The sequence below is a fragment of the Equus asinus genome, chromosome 21 (assembly GCF_041296235.1).
Source record: "Equus asinus isolate D_3611 breed Donkey chromosome 21, EquAss-T2T_v2, whole genome shotgun sequence".
NCBI classification, from domain to species: Eukaryota; Metazoa; Chordata; class Mammalia; order Perissodactyla; family Equidae; genus Equus; species Equus asinus.
The window spans coordinates 38268048-38289768 of record NC_091810.1 but is presented as its reverse complement, the minus strand read 5'-3'; the positions used below and the strand labels follow the sequence as shown (position 1 = coordinate 38289768).

At 49.1% G+C, this 21721-nt stretch overlaps 1 protein-coding gene across 1 annotated transcript; it reads right to left on the bottom strand.

Annotated features, from left to right (window-relative positions):
- Positions 1–2099: 2099 nt before the first annotated feature.
- FEZF2 (FEZ family zinc finger 2) lies at positions 2100–6878 on the bottom strand. The gene is made up of 5 exons (XM_014868769.3): positions 5711–6878; positions 4439–5348; positions 3959–4093; positions 3642–3774; positions 2100–2759 (listed from the first exon to the last, which is right to left on the bottom strand). Exons 2-5 carry the CDS (start codon positions 5288–5290, stop codon positions 2500–2502), a joined length of 1380 nt encoding a protein of 459 aa, XP_014724255.1. The 5' UTR covers positions 5291–5348; positions 5711–6878; the 3' UTR covers positions 2100–2499.
- Positions 6879–21721: the final 14843 nt, after the last annotated feature.

The following is a 21721-nucleotide window of genomic DNA, read 5'->3' as shown; positions in this document are numbered from 1 at the left end:
AGGGATTTTGGTTGAGACGACTGTCATAGGGCACCCAAGAGCTCCCAGAAATGGGGGAGGGGTCTGTATACGAGGCGGGGCTAATAAAACCTAGTATGAGAACAAGGAAAGGAGCTGACTCCTCAAACCAGCCTGCAATCCCCCTGGGGATAGATGTCTGGGAAAAGCAAGGCGACATTTCCATATCCTTAGCCGCCAAGTCCTCCTCGCCCATCCTGGGGTTTCCTGGGGTTTGTGGCATCCACCGAGATTTCGGAGTTAAATCTGCATATCCCTCTGGGTCCCAATCTCCCCTCAGCGAAGTGCAGCCAGAAAGAGCTAACATTTAAATTCCTCCTCGCTTCCTAGTCCCCCCCACCCCCACCCCCTGGCTGCGTCTTCCCAGACTGGGGTGGGGGGCGGGGGGAGGAATACAAAAAAACGAGGACGCTCTCCTTTCAGGAAATGGAATTCTAATGTACACGTTCCTATTTCTGAATCGGAGGTACTAAAAATACCCCCGCGACAGCCTGAGGAAGCTGTCGCCGTCCTCTGTGCAAACAAAATCGACAATTCTTTTTCCCCGCGCAATGGGTCTGCGAATTAGGCGGGGGCCGGGGACCCAACCTTTGGCTGTGACAAGGACAGAGCTTCCACCCGGCAGCCAAACATCTTTTTTCGGGTCCCAACCTGGAAATTCCTTCTCCACCGACGAGGACTGAAGGCATTTTCGGTTTCCATAAAGCCCAGAGTTCGAATCCCAACCCCTACTAGTCCTGTGACCGACTCTAGGCATGTCATTTAGCTTATCTCTGCCTCAGTTTCTTCGTCCCCCGGTAAAATGGAAATAGTCGTCTCCAGATTGTGTGTTGTTGTGAACATTCGAAAGAATGTGTGTCGAGTGCCTGGCGTGGAGCAGCGCTCGGGAAATGCCAGCTTTTTGGATTGTGGAAGTCTCTAACGCGAGCAGCACTGAGCGCCTACTGTATGCTGGGCGTTGGGATATCCTCACTCAAGTCACTGTCAGAATTACTTGGGGGTTTCCTTTCGCATTAACCATCTTTCCCTCCAAATAGCGTCCGCCTGCCGTGGAAATCCGCGGGCATCAGCGCCCAGCCGCCGCCGCCCTAGCCTTTGCAATGGCAAGGCTGCGTGGAAGCGGACTGCCCTGCCCCGCGCCGCATTTCCTCCCCGCGCTGGGGAACATTGTTCCAGAAGACGTGGGCTGAATCGCGGCGCAAATATTAAAAGTGGGGAGGAGGGGGAGGCCGGGCGCGCCGAGCCAGTAATCCGAGCTCTTGATTATCCAGATTCGGATCAAACGGGGCGGCGGCGGCCGGCCCCCTCCTGGGAATGATTAGATGATTAATGTAATGCTGTTTGAAGGGTCTCTGTTTTCTCTCTTAATTTGGGTCATTACTTAGAAAGCAAGCGTGAGATCATTTCATCAGCGTGCTCGGCGGCGGAGATAGCTATTCAGGAAATGGGCTAACTGCGCGGTAATCAGGACGCGGGAGGCGACGGCTGCGAGCTCCGGGAGCCCGGGTGCGCCCTCCTGCGGCAGGGCGCACAGCACCCGGAGGCCGGTCCCAGATCAGCAGCGCGGGCCGGGGAGCCCCAGAGCTCCAGCTAGACTGGGGATCCCTTGGCCTCCAGCTTTCGCTTCCAGGAAAGACTGGGAGGAAGAGTTGCCCCCCTTAGGTCACCCAGAGAAGGGAATGTGCCCGGCCGTTAACCCCCACGCGGCGCGGCGCTTTGCTCGAGGACGCACCCAAAACCTGCTCTCCTACAGTCAGCCACTTTTAACCCCTCCTTTTTTTTTTTTTTAATTTTCTCAACCAAATAAGGCAACACCCAGAATCCCAAGCGTCGGAAGTCACCAGATAGAAACTTGGCACCACGTGGAGGCCAATGTAGGCCTTTGCGCCCTCTCTTCAGGGGATCTTAACACAGAAGCGCTGCAGGAACACCGGTTTGGCCTCATCCCGGTCCCAGCGCCCGAAAGGAAGTCGCATTTGGGGAGGGAAATGCTATACACGCCTATTTCCTTCTCATTCTTTGGGGTTGCTGAGCTGACCTCGCGGCGAGGGGAGGGGTGGGGTAAAGAAAACGCGCACTAATGATTCTGTTTATTGAGTTATATATGTATATATTCCGTGTTCGCTCGTACAGGAGGATTTACATGGCTGTATAAAGATGGCTGGGGGCGCCGCGCTCTTCCGGGGCGTTCACGTGACAGGCTGGGGTTAAAACCCGCCGCCCGAGGAGAAGCTGAGGCCTGAAATTAAATACGTTTCGGCGCACTGGGTTTAAATAAGTTTCCCGAATATACAAAGGTGGGAGCCACGCGTTTGCTGCCAGTCACCGAGGAAACGTTTAGCTTTCCAAAAATATGCTGGTTTCGATAAATAGATTTTAGCCTTTCTGCTATAGTTTTTTTTCTTTTAATTTTAGAAATAAGTTTATACGTGTGATCTGTTTGGGGCTGGATGGGGCTGGAAGGGAGGGCGAGGCAAGCTCTCAGCTCTGCACTGTCCGAGACAGGTCCTTTGTGGAGGGAGCTGCGGGGCCCACGCTGTCGTGGAGTTTGCGCACGTGTTTCTTTAAGTCAAAGTTTCTGCAAAACCCTTTGCCGCAAGTGGCGCACGTGAAAGGCTTCTTGTCGTTGTGGGTGTGCATGTGGAAGGTCAGGTTGTAGACCTGGTGGAAGGCCTTGTTGCAGATGGTGCATTTGTACTGCTTCTCGCCGCTGTGGGTCAGCTTGTGGTTCTTGTAGTTCCCTACAGGAGACCAAAAACAAAAAAGTGGGGGGGAATGAAGTGCAATGGGGGGGGCCCGGGCGCCCCGGGGTTGGCTCAGGTGCCCGCGCAAAGAAGGCGACGCTTGGCTAGGCGGGCGCGACCTCTCCGAGTGAAGAAGTTGTCAAACTTCGTCCGCGTCAAGCCCGGGGCTCTCACCACAGGACGGAGGACGAGTCCCGCGTAGCCGCCCCGCGCCCCTGCCCCTCCCGGTCCTGAGGCCCGCGCAGCCTCCCTCCCGCTGTGCTTCGCCGGCCTGGAAACTTTTGCGCAGCCCAGAGACGCATCGGGTCCTTCTCTCGGCTGCTGCCTCGCTCGAAGAAATTCGCACGAACCCGGGCTTCGTCCCTCATTCTTTTTTCTTCTCATTTTTAAAGTCACTCCCTCTGGTCCCCCAACTACCACCAGGAGATCCGAAACTGCCTTGGAAAATCCAAGCGGGGCGCCTGGCCTGGGAGTTCTGGGGACTGTAGCGATTTCCCCCAATCTTAAATTGTTCCCAGGAGGTGGATTTGCCTCGAATTTTTTTCATTTGAAAGGGGAGTCCGGGCTACAATGGGAAGCTTTTTCTATAGGGCAATACCCTCTCTTTCTCCTACTTCCTTTCCCTCTGCCCCTTCCTTCCTTTCTTCCCACCTCTCAAATTCAGTCTCCCTGTGCAACCAGCCTGAATCCAGCGAGGTCTACTAACCCGGCCCGGAGAGCTTCCACCCAAACCCGGCACAACCCGATTCCAAAGAAATGCTGCGCCCGAGCCTGCGGCTCTCGCGCTTCCTCTCTCCGGATCCTTCTCTGCCTTCCCGCTAGCGGTGACCCGCCGTGTCCCGAGGTGAGGTGAGGAGAGGGCCTCGTCCCGAGCGTTACCTTTTTGGTGAAAGCCTTTGCCGCAAAATTCGCAGACGAAGGGCTTGTAGCCCGCGTGGATGCGGATGTGCGTGTTGAGCGTGGAGCTGCGGTTGAAGGCTTTGCCGCACTGGTTGCATTTATGCGGCTTTTCCTGCGGAGAAGGACGCGCGCACAGTGAGGCCGAGGCCCCGCCGGGAGAGGCCAGCTCGGGGGTACCTTGAAGGGACATGGGCCCCTGGGAGGGGTAAGGGGAACCCTTGACCATCTTTTCCCCAACGCCGTCGCTCTGGCGCGGGGTGCTGCGCGCGGGCCGGGCCGGACCCGGGGCCACGTACCTGGGTGTGGATAATTTTGTGTCTGCAGAGCGTGCTGGCCTGGCGGAAGCCTTTGCCGCAGACTTTGCACACGAACGGTCTGGCTCCGGTGTGGACCGGCATGTGGCGGGTGAGGTTATAGTGAGCGTTAAACACCTATGGAAGGACACGAGGGGGCCTTGTGGTGTGTCCGTATGAGAGTCTAGAATCATCAGCCCGGGGAGGCCACAGCCTACCTCCCCCAACCAACACCTCCCTTCAGAAACCAGAGCCCTTTTCATTTTGCAAAGCGCTTCCCAACCCACTCCTCACGCCAGTCCTGTGTGGCTGCTGACCACGGCATCCCCATTGTACAGAATAGGAAACTGAGGCCCAAGGAGGCCCCCCAATTTAGGTAGACAGTGGAGAGCTCCTGACCTGGAAAAGGGGGCGGTTCAGGCTGCCCCAGGGAGGCAGCCGCTGCTGCTCCCCCCTCCCGGCCCTGCGGACCCCGGGCCTCACCTTGCCGCACACCTCGCAGGTGAAGTTTTTGGGCTTGCCGTCCGCGGAGCCCCCGGGCAGCTTGCCGTGGCCCTTGACGCCGCCCCGCTCGGCGGTCAGGGCCGAGTTCTCCTTTAGCACCTGCTCCAGCGGCGCGGGCAAGCGCTCCTTATGGGTGTAGGGGGCCGGATGGGGGAACTTGTCCGCGGCCAGGCCGGCCAACTTGGCGTTCTCCAGTAGAAAGAGCTTGGGGTGCGCAGCCAGGGCGGCGGGGGCCTGTGCGTTGAGGAGGCCTGATGGGAAGAGGTGGCCGCCGAGAAGCTCAGACGGCGGATACGCGGCAGAGTCCAGGTAGTTGAAGTAGTAGAGGGAGCCACTGGCCGGCAGCCCCACCGCCTGGTTGATGACCTGCGGCTTGATGACCCTGCCCGCGGGCAGCGCAGACGGCGCCAGGCCCAGCTCGGCCTTGCAGCACACGCCACAGTTGGTTTTACACAAGCCGCTGGCGCCGCACACCGGGGCCCCCCCGCCGCCGCCGCCGCCGCCTCCTCCTCCTCCTCCACCGCCGCCCGCCCGGAGGCTGCTTTTCCAGAGCTCGGAGTAACTGAGCAGCGTCTTGGACGGCACCTCGTAGCCTAGGGGCTGGAGGGGGATCATACAGGGCAGCGGCGAGCAGAGGTTGAGCAATTTCTTGCCCTGGCCGCCGTCCGCCTCCAGTGCCCCGGGCCGGGGCTCAAAGGGCGCACGGGGCTCCGACGTCTTAGCCATGATGCGCTCGATGGAGAAGGCCAGCGTCTTGGAAGTGGCCGGCGACGCTCCGGCGCGCGGACAGGCCGGGGGCACCATGGTCTCCAGGGAAGCCGAGCTTGCCATGGCGCGCCGAGCCGAGCCGTGCTGGACTGGGCCAGGGCGCAGCTTCTCTCCTCTAAGTCTGCATTCCGGAAAAGGCAGGGAGGGAAACCGCAACTTAATAAGCACCTTGTCGGGTCCAGGTCACCCATTTGCATTCAAATGAACAGGGGCAGAACAAAGTGCACCCAAGGGTACCAAATTACCGCCCATTAACCCAGCGCGGAAAGGAACCCACCAGCCCCTGCCCCGGGACTTTGAAAGGGGGAAAAAGGGGAGGGTTTACAAAGGAAAAGAAGAGAGAGAGAAAAAGAAAGAAAGAAAAGAGCCTCAAATTAACCCCCCTGAGCCGTTCCCGGGACCCCGGCCTCCGCCACGCGTGCTGCGAGCTGGACAGTGAAGGGGCAAAGTTAAAGAGGACCAGTAGAGCTACCTTGCATTTACCTCTTTCCCCCACCGCCAAGGAGATGCGTTCCGAGCCATGCAGCGTGTCTCCTCTGTCACATTTTGATGGCAAACATCTTCCCCTCCGCGTGAGATCACTGTCTTTTACATTCAGCTGACATCACATGAAGTCACTTGAAGTGGAATGACATGGGCGGCGGCGCGGCTCCCGTAGCGGCCCCTGTGTTCCCCCGCGCCTGCCGGCCGCCGCCACCGCCCCTCAAACTTTAAAAGGAGGCTACTGGCGCCCGCGCTCCCCTCGGGAAAGTGCGAGCGGTTCGCGAATCGGGAAGGAGGGAAGAGACGGGAGGGGGAGGGGGAAGAATCGTGATGGTTTTGCCGGTGGAAAGAAGGGCGGGGGGGAGCCTAAACCCAGGCAGAGTTCCGTGCGTGATTCACAACTTTGCGGGCCTACAGATTTGGGGGACGCGGGGAGGGCAGGGCGTCCTGGACGCGCCGCCCCAAAGGGCCCCGGTTGTCCGTCTAGTCGCCGAAGTATCCCTTAGCCCTCTGCAGCCGAGCTGGGCATCGTGCTAATAAACTGCCATTTACCCACGGAGCCGGCGCCAGCCCCGAACACGCGCAAATGATAATTACCTCATTAGGATGTGGCGCATGGACGCGAGCGCCGCGTTTGGAGGGGGGGAACTTGTTAATGGGGAAATATTAATTTATGCAAAAACAACGAGCTCGCCTTGGCTGGCGTCTGAGGTCGAGAGAGAGCTCCCGCCACCTAATGACGACCCCGAAGCGTCCGGAAGAGCAAGGCCGCGCGCCCAGACCCCGGGGGCCTCGGCACCGGGCGAGTGCGCCTCCCCATCTTTGGCCGACTCGCCGCCTTCGGCTGGAGGAGACTGCACTGCGAGCTGGAGGACTGTTTGAGATCCTAATCGATCAGAATCGCTGATTTGTGATCGGGTTTCTGAGGCAAAGCCCGGCTCTGCTGCTGGTTTAGGGCTGCGTGCGGGGAGGATTCGGAGGGCGGCTCTCCCTGCTGATGGGTACTTACTGTTTGTATAATTGAGAAGGTCCAATCTCCACCTGTTTAAGGAGCAGATTGAAACAGCAGAACCTCCCCTGGATCCTATTAAAACGTTTTTCCTCCTAAGGCCATTCAGTCGAACCAATTTTCCGAAGTGATTCGTAGAGCTGAATTCTGCCAAGGCAGTTCTTTCACTTTTAGCCACTAAAGCACCGCGTGGAACCGGGTTTTGTGTTTTTCTAAAATAAAGAGAAGGATTATCAGAGGGGAGAGGGAGGGGGCCTGAGGGGGGCGGGCAGAGACTTAGTGTGGCCAGAGGTACAAGCAGAGGGAAGAAAAGGCCCTTTTCTAGACAAGCCCCAAGTAAGTTCGGAGGAATTCAGCGTTTTGTGCCTGGCGCACAAAAGCAGCGCGCTCCGCGCTCGGTTTGGAGGGGCTGAATTCATCTGTTTGCAGACCATTCCACCTGCGTATCACAACAAACTGCTCAAAGACGCTCCAGCACTTTCAACAGGCCGGGTGCTCTTGGCGACAACAAAAGTGGTCGAGGCCGAGTGTTCTTATGGGAGGGGGGGCTAGCAAAAGAGCGAGCGAGAGAATTAGGTTTAGGAAAGGAGAAGGAGGGGGTGCAGGGGTTTTTAAAAAACTTTTGGACAGTTTTGTTTGCGGGACAATTATATCTTGCCAGCCGGCTTTTGCAAGACCACGAGCTTTGTAGCCGCAACCACAGTTTAAGAGGATTACCGTGGGTATAATATGAGCAAACAGGGTTGAGGGTTTGATAGTGAATTCCATCTCCAAAGACACACGATCTTGTCGAGCCCAAGAAAGTGCTGATGGACGCAAACTCTCTCTTTTTTCCCTCAGGAACAGGTCTTGAGGGACTGGCCATCCTGTCCCAGGCCTCTCAGGGGCAAAACATCCCCAGGAAACCGTCAGGGAAAGGGACCAGGAAAAGGCTAGTTTTGTCTTCAGGCAAATCGTTCCTTTTCCCCTTCAGAAGTTCTCTCTCCTACCCACTCCCCCTCCGAGGTGTAATTTCAGACAGGATATTGACACTGCAGGTAAGGGAAAGGCAAAGTGTACTTGGAAAGCAAAGAGATGGAGCCAAGTGCGGTCTCTGAGGGAAAGTGGCCTGTAGGGCAGCTGCGGTGGGTTTATTTTCTCACCCTGCCAAGCTGGGAAACTGCCTCCAAATTCAGCAGACAGGAGTCTATCCCCTCCCTCTCTCCCCGTCCCCCAACTTCCAGATTTCAAAGCTAGAAAGAACCTTGCTCTTGTGGAGAACATTTCCATACAGCCCATTTAATTTAGATGTTCAGAGACGCAGACTTCCAGACCCAATGTACCCCCATCCCTATATTAATGTGAAAACAAGAACACAGATGAACTCCCCACCACCACCACCAACCAGGAAACAAACCAACAACTCACCCTGACATTGAAACAGTATCAAAACACCCGCAGGGTCTCAAAACCCGAATTTGTCTCCCGACTTTCCTGTGGATCCCGTTCAGCCACCAGCACTGCACCCCAACCCCCTTTCCAAATTGGGTAATTGTTGATCTCGGCAGCAGCTCGAAAGATCTGCTGGTTTGAAAGCTCCATCAGGCTGAAATGCTTCCAAAGGCTTTCCGTGAACCTGCCTTGCCATCCCCAGAGCTTTTTGTAGCTGCATAAACCATCTCTCTCTCCCCGGCATCACAAAGGAGTACTACCTCCACAGAAAGAAAACGTTTGGTTAAAAACAAGTTGCCCCTAATGTGCCTCTCTTTCCAAATGTTGGGTGAATACACTGGCTTTTACGAAAGTATTTAATTAGCTTCCACAAACTTCTCCTTCCCTCGCCCGCAGATTATATTGAAGTGGAGAGTTGGAAACTATTTTACACCTTGCCACTCACATGTTAATTAATCTCTATCTAACCCTAATTGCAGTTTATTCAAGCACCGCTCAACAGCTCACCCACACAATAAACACTGATCCTACTTTTATACATATTACTTCACGTTAACACATTGAGTAATTAACTCCAGTACCAACTAATAGTGCAAACAAATATTTTCTGTAAACGAGATGATTTCAGGCAGAATAATAGAGGACTAGGGAAATGTGGCACTTGGTGGAGGGAGTGCTGAGATTTCGATGCGCTGCCCCCCCAACCCTCCAAATTCATTCTCAGTGAGAGCATCTTTTTTTTTTTTTTTTTTAAGGCTGAACTGTTAAAAAAAAAACAAACAGGGACAACCGTAGGAATTGAAATTTGACAATTTTAAGGAGTTGATGGAGGGGTTGTGTGAGATTGGGGGTAACTTTTTTCTACCTACACATTTTCAATAGGGTAAAAAATCCACATAATGCCACAGGAAGGGCAATGGGAGGCTCCAGGGATAAGCAGACCTCTCGCTCCAAAGTCTTGTCCTTTAAGGCGGTAGTTTTCCGAGAGAAGTGAGCCGAGACCGTGGTGATGGATGGGTCCCAGTCTCTCCCAGTCCAGACTGGTCTACAAACTCCACTTTGGAGGTGGCAGTGCCTTGGGGTCTGTCGCCGGATCAACACCTGACCTGGAGGCAAGGGGTCACGGCCCAAGTGAGGCTCGCTAGGCCGTAGCGCGCTCCGCCCCAGGGGCTGGATCCCCAGGCTGCGCTCCTGCCAGCCCGGGCCACCCAGGCCTGCAGCTGCACCCACCGTGGGGTCCTCCTCCGCCCTGAGGCCTCAGCTCCGGGCCCATCTCACTCCGGGCGCCTCAGCCAAAAGCCAGACGCTTTCGCCTCGGCCCATCTGGCCCACGCTCAGGCCTCCACACCTCGGCCGCGGTGGGGAAACACTGCCAGAGTTAAGCCTGACGCCCCTCGGCGGCCTGGGCTCTTCCCACGCTGCAGAGCGGGGTGCCAAAGCCGGGCGCTTCTGCGGCTCCGCTGGGCCTGACCTGGACCGCGACCTCGGGGCTCTGAGGCTGTGGGACGCTGCACCCGGGCCAAGCCACTCGCACACCCCTGATTGGGGATCCAGGCTCAAGCCCGAGGACTGGAGCGCAATGTTTTAATTGAAATCGCAGGTTTAAGCACAGCTGGCGGCTGTCTATTGATTTTACAGGGGCTTCTCTTGTGGGAAGCATATTAAATATGACTGGCGCGCCTAGAGCCTCTCCTCTCCCCTTGCCCCCTCCCTCGGGCCTTTTTATGGTCACTAACCCGAACACCGTAATGATGACTTCTGTTTAAATTTTTTTTTTTAATGCCAGAAATCACCCTCACTTTAGGACAAATTACTTGGCAGACGCCTTCCCGGGGTACAGACAACCGCAGAGGAAAATCCCTTTTCTGAGCGAAAGCTCACACATTTGCACCACTTCTGGGATCACAGAGGGAAAAGGCAAGCATTTCTACTCCAAAAAGGTGTTGCAATTCCAGCCCTGGTGGCTCGTATCTCTTGGTTCTAGATGACAAGAGGCACCCTTATTTTAAATACTATTATTATTTTCTCACCTGCTTATTAGGTTGCACTACGTAATACATCTCCTGTGCCATGTCCCCAGGGAGCTGAGCAGCTTGAGGGCATACAGGATGCTTAAGGCTGCTGAGTTTGGGGAAACTCCCACTGGGCAGATTTGATGTTCTTTCTCCCAGCTCCTCCGTGACTTGTTTGGAAAAAAACAAAACCAAAAAACCCCCAAACCAAACAAACTTTATGGTTTAAGGAGTCTCCCTCTCTCCCTCCCTTCCTTCTTTCTAAAGGGACATTTAGGATCTGATTTACATGGTGCCACGCTTAAACGCTGAAAATAGATTAACTTCTGAAGAGAAATTCTTCTGCGATCCTCTTTTTTTTTCCCCCCAGGAAGCATTTTATTGAAAACATTCGAACCGGCTTGCCAGTGGTGGGCTTATCCAAGGCGCAGGGGCCTCTGCCTTCGGTGCGCGCGGTTTGCAGGATTAGTGCGGCCGGGAGACAAAGAGCCCCAGACACCCGGGCCAGGCGAGGCCGGGCGCGCCCAGAGAGGTCCCGGGTTCCCGCACGGAGCGCGCGGGCACAGTCTCGGGCCCCGGCCTCCGGGGACAGATGGGCCAGAGCCGTCTGCATCTGCCTGCGTCCTCAGGGAGGCTGCGGCGCCCACAGCCAGGGTGGCGGAGCGCCCGTCCCACTGCATCCGGCGGCTGTCTTGCAGCGCCGGTGGCATTCGGCGACTGGTTTGCAAATCTCAGTGCACCCACAGACTGGTCTTCACCCACGAATAGGAGAGGTGCCTAAAAGCCAAGGGCAGCCGGCTTTGCAGCCAACGGGGGAGGAGGGCGGTGGTGCAAACCTATCATGATTTCCAGAATCCTCCCAACCCCCTACGCGATCACATCAGAGGACACTCGCCATGTCTTCAGAAATCTGGGCAGTGTGCGCGCTCTTAGGCCAGAGGAGTCTCTCAAAAGAGCAGATCTGCAGTCTCCACCCGCCCAAGTTTGGTGTGCTCTCCTCTCTGCCTTGGATGCATATATAATCACACACGATATATATATATATATATATATGTCATATATATGCATATGTATGCATATTGTGTATATATGTATGTGTATATATGTATATGTATACGTATATATATTCACTGCTATTGACAACCCTTCACTTAGAAATGCCATTTAATTAGGAATCTGATCCAATACCCTCGCGCAGCAATTTGCCAGCGGACGTGTCATTTTGCAAGTCGCTGTGGGCGAAGGCAGTCGTCTCGTGCAAACGCGTTCTCCTCTGGCCACGCAATTTTGGTGTGCAACCCAAAGGAGACAGTCGTTTATAAAGAACAATTATATGTATGTATATAATGCACACATCTGCATATAAATGACTGTATATTATATATATATATATATATATTTGAAATATATGTATCTATACATACATGAAATAAAAACGCGTTTTGGTGAGTGACCGGCCCTACGTAGTTCGGGTGATGTCGATTTCTGGCTCCCTGGGAAGACAGCTTAGGATCCTCCGTGTTATTTAACTTGGCAGCTAGTTAAACTACGCGGTGGAGCCTGCCCAAAGGTATTAACGTTAAGTGCTGAGAGCAGGAGTTAAGCTGGCAGGGGAAAGCAGGGACTGGAGGGGCAAAGGGGTGAGAAGAACCGATTTCAGTTTCGCCCAAACTTCTGGATGTTTGCCGGGCAGGGTAGGTCTGAGTTGAATGTTCCATTGGATCAGAACCCGAAACGCTGTGATCGCTTTGCAAGCGAATCTCTCGGTTCTGTTTTGTTTAGTTTGGTTGGTTGGTTTTGTTTGATTTGGTTTGGTTTTGATAGGAACTTGGCGGGTGTGCGTGCGAACGGAAAAGTTCTTTCCTGCTCGGTTTCTTGAGCTCTCACCTGTTCAGCCGAATCTCATCTTCTCACCTGGGTTAAGATCTCTGTCTGCCTGCTCCACCACGAGAATTTGTAGTTTGACTTAAAGACAAAATAACAACTGCAAAAATGCTAAATTGAGCTCCACCGAGAACGAATCAATCTCTTTCTGCCTCCATTGCTGTCTCCCTCACTCACACACAAACCCTCTCTCATTGGAGATTGAGCTAGGGTAGCAATCAGTAGATGATGACATCCCTGAGGGCCTTTTTCATGCCAGATGCAGAACTAAGCTAAACACCAACTCTAGTTGGTTCTCACTTCTTCCTATGAAGTCAGTGTACATAATCAATATCCCCATTATACAGATCTGAAAATTGAAGCTCTTGGAGGCTAGATAACACGTCCAAGATCACATAACTGGTAAGGGGTTGTTTTCAGAACGTGTACTCCTAAGCATCATGCTGAAAACCTAGAGCTACACAACTAGCCTGAACTGCTGATGGAGTGTAAACTGGGACAAACACTTTGGAAAATGGGTTGGCAGCATCTACTAAAGTTGAATATTTGCATTCCTTTTGACCCAGCAATTCCACTCCTAAGTATATACCCATTAGAAATGTGCACCTTTGTTCACCAAAAGACATGTACGAGAATGTTCCTAGCAGCACTATTTGTAACAGTCCTATATTGGAAATTTATCTGAATAACCATCAAGAGTGGAACCTATAAACAAATAGTGGTATATTCACAAAATGAAATACTATACATCAATAAGAATCAACAAACTACTGCTACACTAAACAGCATCAATGAGCCTCACAAATGTAATGTTGAGCAAAAGCAGCCAGATCCAAAAGACTACATACTGCATGATTCCATTTCAGTTCAAACATAGGCAAAACTTAGGGGTACAAGGGGAGCTTCTGGGGTGCTAGTAAGGGTCTGTTTCCTGGTGTAGGTTCTGGTTTGTGTATAGTCCTCAACCTGCATACATTTACTATTTGAATATTTTATATATATATTGGTTATAATTCTACATATCTATTAAATATACTTATTCACATTTCTACATATCTATTATAATATCTATATATCTAAGTGAATAATCAGCATGAATTTGTCTGACTTGCCTCCATCCCCCAATTCACCAAAGACACCCTACTCTTGAGTGATACCCCTTGAATTTCTTCCTCTGGACCAGACAACCACATCAATTAATTGGCCTCTCATATAGACTTTTAAAAACAAGCTGCATCCAAACTTCTAACACAATTGCCTTTGCAGCCTGGACAGTTGATCCTACTTCCCAGGGAACCTGCAGTGGACTCAAGAATGCTTAACCAGGGCAGCTCATTTGAAGCATTCTTCTCACCCTCGACCTCAGCAGAGGGGTGACAGCTTTGAACTTGGACCTGTACTCTTTGCCCAGGGTTCCAGGTGAAGAACATCCAATCAGGAACTGCCTCAAGCTGTCCAGAGATACAAGCTGGCAGGTTGCCTTGGAAGGTGGAGGAGCTGGTTGAAGGCGGGAGGATGGGGTGTGACATGTTTGTAGGAACTGGCATTAATAGAAAGCCTTGGCAAGTCCTTAGAGCACAGCTCACTGGGTCTTGGCCCTAGACAAGACCAGAAGAAAAAAGACAGAATCTTGGCTTTCTGCTAAGTGACCCAGTTAGCAGAACTAGCAGTTTTGCTCTGGGAGAGGGTGGGGAAATTTGTTTTAGAAGGAAAAAGCCTTGGGACACAGAAATCAAACCAAATACTTGACAATCCCTTTGTGCAAATCCATGGTGAATTCTGCCAGTGGCACTGATTGCAAATCTGACCTCAGCACTTGAAGAAAGACACTGAGAGCCTACAACTAAAACAATTAGTTTTATTAGATAGGAGTCAGGAGGTAAGTGCTGGTGCTCTAATTTTGATAGACTAAAGAGATAAGAATTCTCTTGTCCTGAAAGAGTGTGAAGAGATAAGACTCAAGGTGGTATAATTAATTCATTAGTTAGACAGTACCTCTATCTTGCTTGAGACTTTCTATAGTGGGCACCATCTAGATGCCAGGGATACAGTGCTTACTGAGATAGACTCAATCCCTGTCCTCATGCAGCTTACATTCCTTCATTAAACCAATAGGCATGCATAAATATCTTCTGTAAACCAGGCTGTGCACCCAGAAATGGAGAATGGATAATGGGCGTGGCCAGGCTGGTCCAAGACTCTCAAACTAGGCAGAGTAAGAGGGAAAAAGTAACAAACAAACAAAAACATATCCAAAGAACTCCCTGAGGGTGAAGTTAACAAATTGAAGAAACTTCTCACTCCAACAGAGGCCACAGACTGAACTAATACATAACGGGTTCTGCAGGCATTTCTGTGATGGATGGGTGGACTCCTCCTTTGGCAGCTCATTGCTGGTGCCTTTTCTAGTGACAGAATTCTGGTCTGAGTGGCCTTGGGTCTCCCCAGAGCGTGGAGTTTCTTAAGATATTGTGACATAACATGACATTTCTCTCTGGGCTTTGTAGAGCTGAGTGTCTTTGAGGCAGGGTGGGTTATGGAATTATATCAACTTAGAAGCCTGGATGGTCAGTTAGCTGTGTGTCCACAGCCAAGTTCCTGAAGCTCTCTGCAAGCCTGGGTTGCCCATCTTTGACAGGAGATGAACATCTACTTCGTCCCAGGGTGGTGAGCACTAAATGAGAAAATGCACAGAAAGAGCTCCCCACCAGTGACGGGCCAAAGGAAAGCCCTCCTTGAATGTTTGCTATTGTTATTACAGTAACTACTGTTATTCATAACTACAGTCCTTCAGTCTGACTGGAGCAAGAGAGGGGAGAAAAGTGCAAGAGTTTCTTTCTTAGTCTGTTCTTTACTTGCTTTTGCAAATAATCTGAAGTTTTTTTTTTTTCTGATTTAAAAAAGCAACCAATGGAGAAATTTTGGGAAAAGCAGAGAATTACAAGAATATTAAAATTGTGTTTAATCCTACTACCCAGAAATCACAGGCAATGCTTTGGCATTTATTTTTTCTATGCATTTACAAGGTTGACATCATATGATATGTACTGTTTCATAATCTGCTTCTCTGTTTAATATGGTATGAATATTTTCCCATGTTTTAAATATGCTGCTAAGGCATGATTTTAATGTCTCTGTAGTACTCCACTATATGGCTTTAACATGAGTTAAATAGTCCTTTGTTGCTGGATATTTAGGTTGTTCACAATTTTTTGCAATAGTTCCATCAGGACCATTCTCACACACAAATTTTGTGCATAGCTAATTCCCTTAGGACAAATTCCCAGAAGTATGATTACTATGGCAAAAGATATGCACATTTTTAAAGTTTAAGATACCAACTGACAAATTGCCCTTCAGAAAAGGGGTACAATGCCTCTTTCCCAGTAACCTTCACTAACACTGGGCATTGACATTTTAAAATCCTTACCAATTTGATAGGTCCCAAATGGTATCTCAGTGCTATTTCCGCACATATGTTCATGCCCTGGGCAGACTGAGGTGCCAAATTATGAAGAACTTGGAATGTAGAAACGATGGTACAGACCTGGGTGACAGAAAAGAGGAAGAAATATGGGAAAGGCTGTGCCAGAGAGAGAACTGTCCAGAAAAAGAGGAGGCCAGTGTCACATATTTTTGGGCATCCAAATGGTTCCAGCTTGCTTTGGGTTTTGAACATTTCCTTGAGAAGCCTCCTCACTACTCTGCTCTCCAGAAGCCCCCAGTCAGAAAGTGAGCTGCTGCCCCCTCATCGTCTTCTAGACCTTCTGTCCCTTCCCAGACCAGCTTGCCCCTTGGTCCTGCACGTGGATGCTAACCTGTAGCGGGAGGTCTAGCCCCACGAGCTAGAGCCTCAGGCTAATGAGGCCAAGGTGGTCTGTGCCTCTCCCAAAGGACTCCCAAAGGATCATGCTCTGGTCTTGGCCAGATATTTTGCAAATGCAAGCTGGCTGGCCAGGAGAGGAGCACTCCTGAGAAGAGCTGGACCAGTTCAAATCTCTTACTATGCCTAGAAAAAGAATCAGAGGCTCAAGGCGAAGGAAATACTAGCACTGAGAAGAGGGATTCTGCCCATACCGCACAAATAGGAGAGAAGTTGCAAAGAGGAGGATTATTTACCCACAAGAGAGAGATTTTCATGCTGGAATTTGAGCTTCTCTCGCCCGAGAACTGTATGCTTTTCATTACCTCTCTGATTTCTACTGATCTCCCCTGGAGATTAAAAAACAACCAAGCCTTATTATGAGGAGTTTTGAACGTATACAAATGAAGTACAGAATAATGATCTATATGTCATCACCTCGCCCCAACAAGATCAATCCATGGCCAATCCTGACTCATCTACATCCACACCTGCTCCCCCTTCATACCATTCTACAGCAAGTCTCAGACACAATATTTTGCCACCCATAAATAAAGTACCGTCTCCTAAAATATTAACAATAATTCCTTAACATCATCAAATACCCAGTGTTCAAATTTCCAATTTTCTTAAAATGTCAAAATTTTAAGTAATCCTTTGTTTAAATTATGACCCAAATAAAGTCCATACATTATGATTGGTTGCTATGCCTTTTAAGTCTCTTAATTTATAGATTTCTCTCCATCTCTCTCTTTTTTTTCCTTGCAATTTACTTCTTGAAAAAAATCAGGGTTTTTGTCCTTTAGGGTTTTCATCGTCTACATTTTGCTGACAGCATCCCTGTGATGTTGGCAATTTTAAAAACTTGCTTCTTAAGATGCTGCCCTTCTTCTGCCACTCCTTGAACATTCCTTTGAGAGGCGGTCTTTGCTGTTTAAGCCCCCGGGCCTGTGAACTCCTGGAGGACAGGGGCCTCTCTTGCTCAGTTTTGGTCCCTGCCTGGACAGCAAGCACACTTGGTTTGCTGGATGAATCAAATGATTGAAAGAATTATGCTCTCTTGTCTTTATATTTCTGCCACGTATATATACCCTTGCACTCAGTTTGCAGCACTGTATTTTGCACTCGCATTTTTTTTTTCCCACGTATGGCTGTTGTCTGAGGACATGGTAGGCCTCATGTTAGTTTAAAAATACAGACCTTTCCCCTGCTGTCCTGTAATGATGCTCAGCACAGATCAAGATTCTTAGTTACAGACTATAGTTAACAGGCAGACTGACTTTTCATTCTCGATGGTTCTGGAATGTATGCTGATACTTTCATTCTCCTTACTAATATTTAAAAAGATATCTAGTTTTTAACTGAAGAGAAGGAAGCCTTCCCAGACTTTCCCTTGGGTATTGAGAAGATGTTTATTTTAATTCCAGAGTAAAGATTTCCTTTAGAGTGCCTTCTCTCTCCCACCCACACCTCCATAGGTTCCTTGGGAGTGGAAGTGGAGGTGGTACAAAGTAATGTACAGGAGAAACTTAACATTCTATAAATAAGAGCTTGTTTGCAGAATGAAAGAAGAGCCATAGCAAGTAAGTCTCTATCCCTATTTCTGCATTAAATTTGTGCATATGCTTATTTAACAAACATCATTGTGGTATTCTCTTTTATGTTTGTAGATTAGATTGTTTCACTTATCATAAAGGAGCAAATAAATTAATATGTATCATCTAGGAGATGATCTCTTAGTAGATCAGAATTTTGTGCCTCCCGACTCAATGACTTTTTGGATGCAGTAATAATAATTGCTAACACATTGAGTTCAAACAACATAATATAGCAGGTGGTAAAAATCAAGACTCCCTTCCACCCTAAATCTCAAGTCCCTTTCCCCAGAGGCAGCCACTGTTACTGGTTTTTTACTGTGTGCCAAACCCTGAGAGCTTAGTAGTTATTAACAATTAGTGTTATTATTGCAGTGACAACGTGACCCTATAGAGCAGGTGGACCAGTTATCCCCTCTTCAGACGGCGTAAGATCTAAAGACAGGTCTAATCACTAAGGTAATTTAGAAGCAGTGATGAGTATAAACGATATTTTGTGATACTGCGATAACTGTAACATGACATGAAAATATCTGTGATTTCGCTTGGTAAAAAAGTCATGGATAGTGCAAATGCTACTGTGATTTGCTGCCTTCTTCTTTTTTTTCTATTCAGGTTCATGGACCTCCTGAGTTCTATTCAAACACTCCAGGTGAAGAATCTCTCCCTGGCAAGAGGACTTGAGTAGAGGGGAGAGGACAATACTTACCCTCCCATCCTGCGCCTGCTGCTAGAACTATACTTTAATCCACATGTTTCTTGTCTAGATGCTGTTCTATTGGGAGGCTTTAAAAAGTAAATTTATTTAAACTACACTCCCTTAAAATATTTTTAACTTTAAAAATTAATAAATGCACATGGTTAAAATAATGGAACAACATAAAACAAAATACATCTCCTTTCCATCCAAAGTCTGCTCTCCCGTTTCCCGCAGGTAACCCCTGTTACCAGTTTCTTCTGAATCCCTCCTATCCAGTCCATGCTCCTGGTTGCCACCAACAGAAACTGACAGCAGAAAAGGATGGAGTAGCTTATAGAACCTACTGGGGGCGGGGGAAACAGGCTTGCTCAGGAACCAAGGGACAAGTGAGGTGAGGCGCAGCCCAAAACAGCCAGGACAGCTCTCTTTGGGATGCTGCTGCTGCTGCTCAGCCTGCTGCCCTGTCACTGGGTGCCCTTGGACTGTGCTGGAGCCACAGTGAATGTCCTCTAACGCTGCCATATCCTTAGATCCTTCTCTTAAGAGTCAAAGTTCAGAGCTAGAGCGTCTATTCATTAGCCTCACGCTAGCAGTCAGGGGCCCCTTCGATTTCCATGGATTTTGGATTTGGATTCTGAGAAACCCAAAGGACAAATGTCCATTTAATCTCTTGAAAATGTGTATATAAATACAAACACACACATACTTATATATTTGCTTATTAATTTTTCATTCTTTTTTTTTCTGCTTTATCTCCCCAACCGCCCCCCCCCCCCAATACACAGCTGTATATCTTAGTTACTTGCTCTTCTAGTTGTGGGATGTGGGATGTGGGATGCCGCCTCAATGTGGCCTGATGAGCGGTGCCATGTCCACGCCCAGGATCCGAAACCTGGGCCACTGCAGCGGAGCGCGTGAACTTAACCACTCGGCCATGGAGCCGGCCCCAATTTTTCAGTCTTTTAAATGCTGGTCTGCCCTTAAGTTTTTTTTGACTCAACAATGTATCTTGGACATTTTTCCAGTACTAGCATATATAAATCTACTTTGTTCCTTTTCCTGGCTCCATTGTACTCCATTGTAGTGGAGGCTTGAATTTATTTCAGTACTCTTGGGAGGCTTCCAAGTTTAGCCTTCAGAGGCAATGTTCCTGGTGTGAGAAATGCTGATTCTCTCTTTCTGTCCTTAGGCCAACATTGACCACAGCCTCTGACCTTGGTTGCAGAAGGGTGATTGTAGCAGATGATGTTGGTGCCCTGCCCACTCCCCCTGGTCCTTACCACTTTATTGCAACCAGGTCTGCCTTCCACTGCTGTTCTTGCATTTATTTGCCTGAGGGTTTTCTGTGATGACCAGAGTTTTCTTTGTCCACCTGCCCTGCAGGCCTGAAGTGCTGGAGAACTAACCTTCCCTACCCTTACCTCTCAGCTGCCCTCAACCAACAACGAACAAGATTTGGGGTATAAATACCCCAGCTCTCTCACCCCTCTGGAGGGATAACTCCAAAATGTATGTTCTGCCCTGGCTCCCAGAGTTCTCTGGGATGAAAACTCCAGCCACCCACAGTGGCTGCATTTCTCTTTCCCATCTCTCTTCTCCATTCTTATGTTAGTATTTCCTGGGATCACCTCCCAAGTAAACAATTTGCACAAGAATCCTCATCTCAGGGTCTGTTTCTAGGGAAACCCATATTAAGGCAGTGATGATGAAGAAGGGGGAGACATGGAGAGAAATTCATTTATTCATTCCTCCAATAATTATTTGCTGAGAACCACAGTCAAATGAAAGTATAGTGCGAATAAATGTAGACAAGGGGGACAAATTCTTCTTTTCTAAGGCACAAAAGCAAATGCTAAAAAAAGAACTAGGTGGCAAGAATACCTTGCTCAACAGATTGCTTCCCAGTCCACAGCTGATCATGAGTTGTTCTTTTGGGAAGAGGTGGAACAGGAACAGTGAGGAGTGGAACCCAGCTTCTAAAGGGTAGTGACTTAGCCATACCTATGATCTGTTCAGAGCCTGAAACATGTGTCAGGCTCTTAAGAGTTTAAGAAATTAACAGTAAAATATTAGCTAACATTTACTGAGCACTTAGCATGTGTGCATTTTTTTTTAAGCTTACATGTGTATTAACACGTTTAATCTTGATGCTAACCCAATAAGCTTACCATAGTGAGTAATGCTTAGGCTGTTATTCTGGTTATTTCTCTTTTACAGATGAGAAAACTGAGGCCTATGGAAATTAAGTAATTTGCCCAAGGTCACGTGGCTAGTAATTGCCACGGATCATCTGAAATCTGGACCAAGGTCAGCCCAACTCCAGAACCTGTGCTTTCAATCTCTACTTTCTAGGCCCTCCTACTCTACCTGTTACCCAAAGGAATACACATCCTGCAGCCTCTGCTTTCATCTTTGTTTCAACATTTAGTTGGAGTGGTTTGAGCCCCCGTCCTTTGATAAAACAGGATCTAGGTCCCTCCCCCTCTCAAGGATCATCTTTCTCTAATATATTGGGGGGAAATGGGCACTTCTTTCACTGCCACTCCTGAGTCAGTCCCTACTTCTGCCTCTGCCCTCAGTTCACGGTGTGGAAGCCTCTTCCCTGGGACAGGTGCCTCCTTTTCCTTGCATTCTCCAAAGGAATATTAGCCCGAGACTGTGTGCATCGCAGCCTTGTTACTGAGATATGGTGACGGCAGAGGGTAAGTGTAATGTGAGTTTGTTTCCTCACAGTGGGAGAATGAATCCCAATTTCAGAAATGTTAAAAGTGAAAAAAGTTTTGTCTTAGAATCAATGAAATATGACGTAGAATTAATTTGACTAAAAGTTGGAGAAGAAATGGATCAGAGATGGTTTTACCTGCTGTCGATGCAGAAAGAAACCCATTTCCTTGATTTGGAGATCATTAGTCTCTGTTAATCTCTTCAGAATTATTTTATCAGAACTATTCTCTGAGTTTTGTAGAGAAAGACATCTCCTCATCCTGTCAAAAAACACTTCATAGGAGTTCAACTTTCAATATCACAAAACTAGAGATAGTCATTTAATTAAAGCGTCCTCTGAAGAGTTCAAACTTCCCAAATACATTGTGATGTCAATACTCTCCATATACTCTGGAATTTTTAGTCTATAATCTTGATGTTTGGTTTTTTGAAGGGTATTTTTTAATTCAAAATGAAAGTAATTGCACCAAAGAATATTGTGGAGGAATTTATTGTGCTCAAAGCCGTATTCCAGGAGGTGTTTGAGGAGACTGAGCAAGGTGCATAGTTCAGCGGTCCTGTTTACAATGATATAGTTACATTCGAATTTGAGACCTAGTCATAGCTTCCACATAAACTGTACTTTCTTTGTACAAATACCACTGGTATTTCTTTTCTCATATTGCCTTTGATTTTCTTTCTTTCTTCTTTTTTTGGTGAGGAAGATTGACCCTGAGCTAACATCTGTGCCAATCTTTCTCCATTTTGTATGTGGGATGCCACCACAGCATGGCTTGATGAGTGTCATGTAGGTC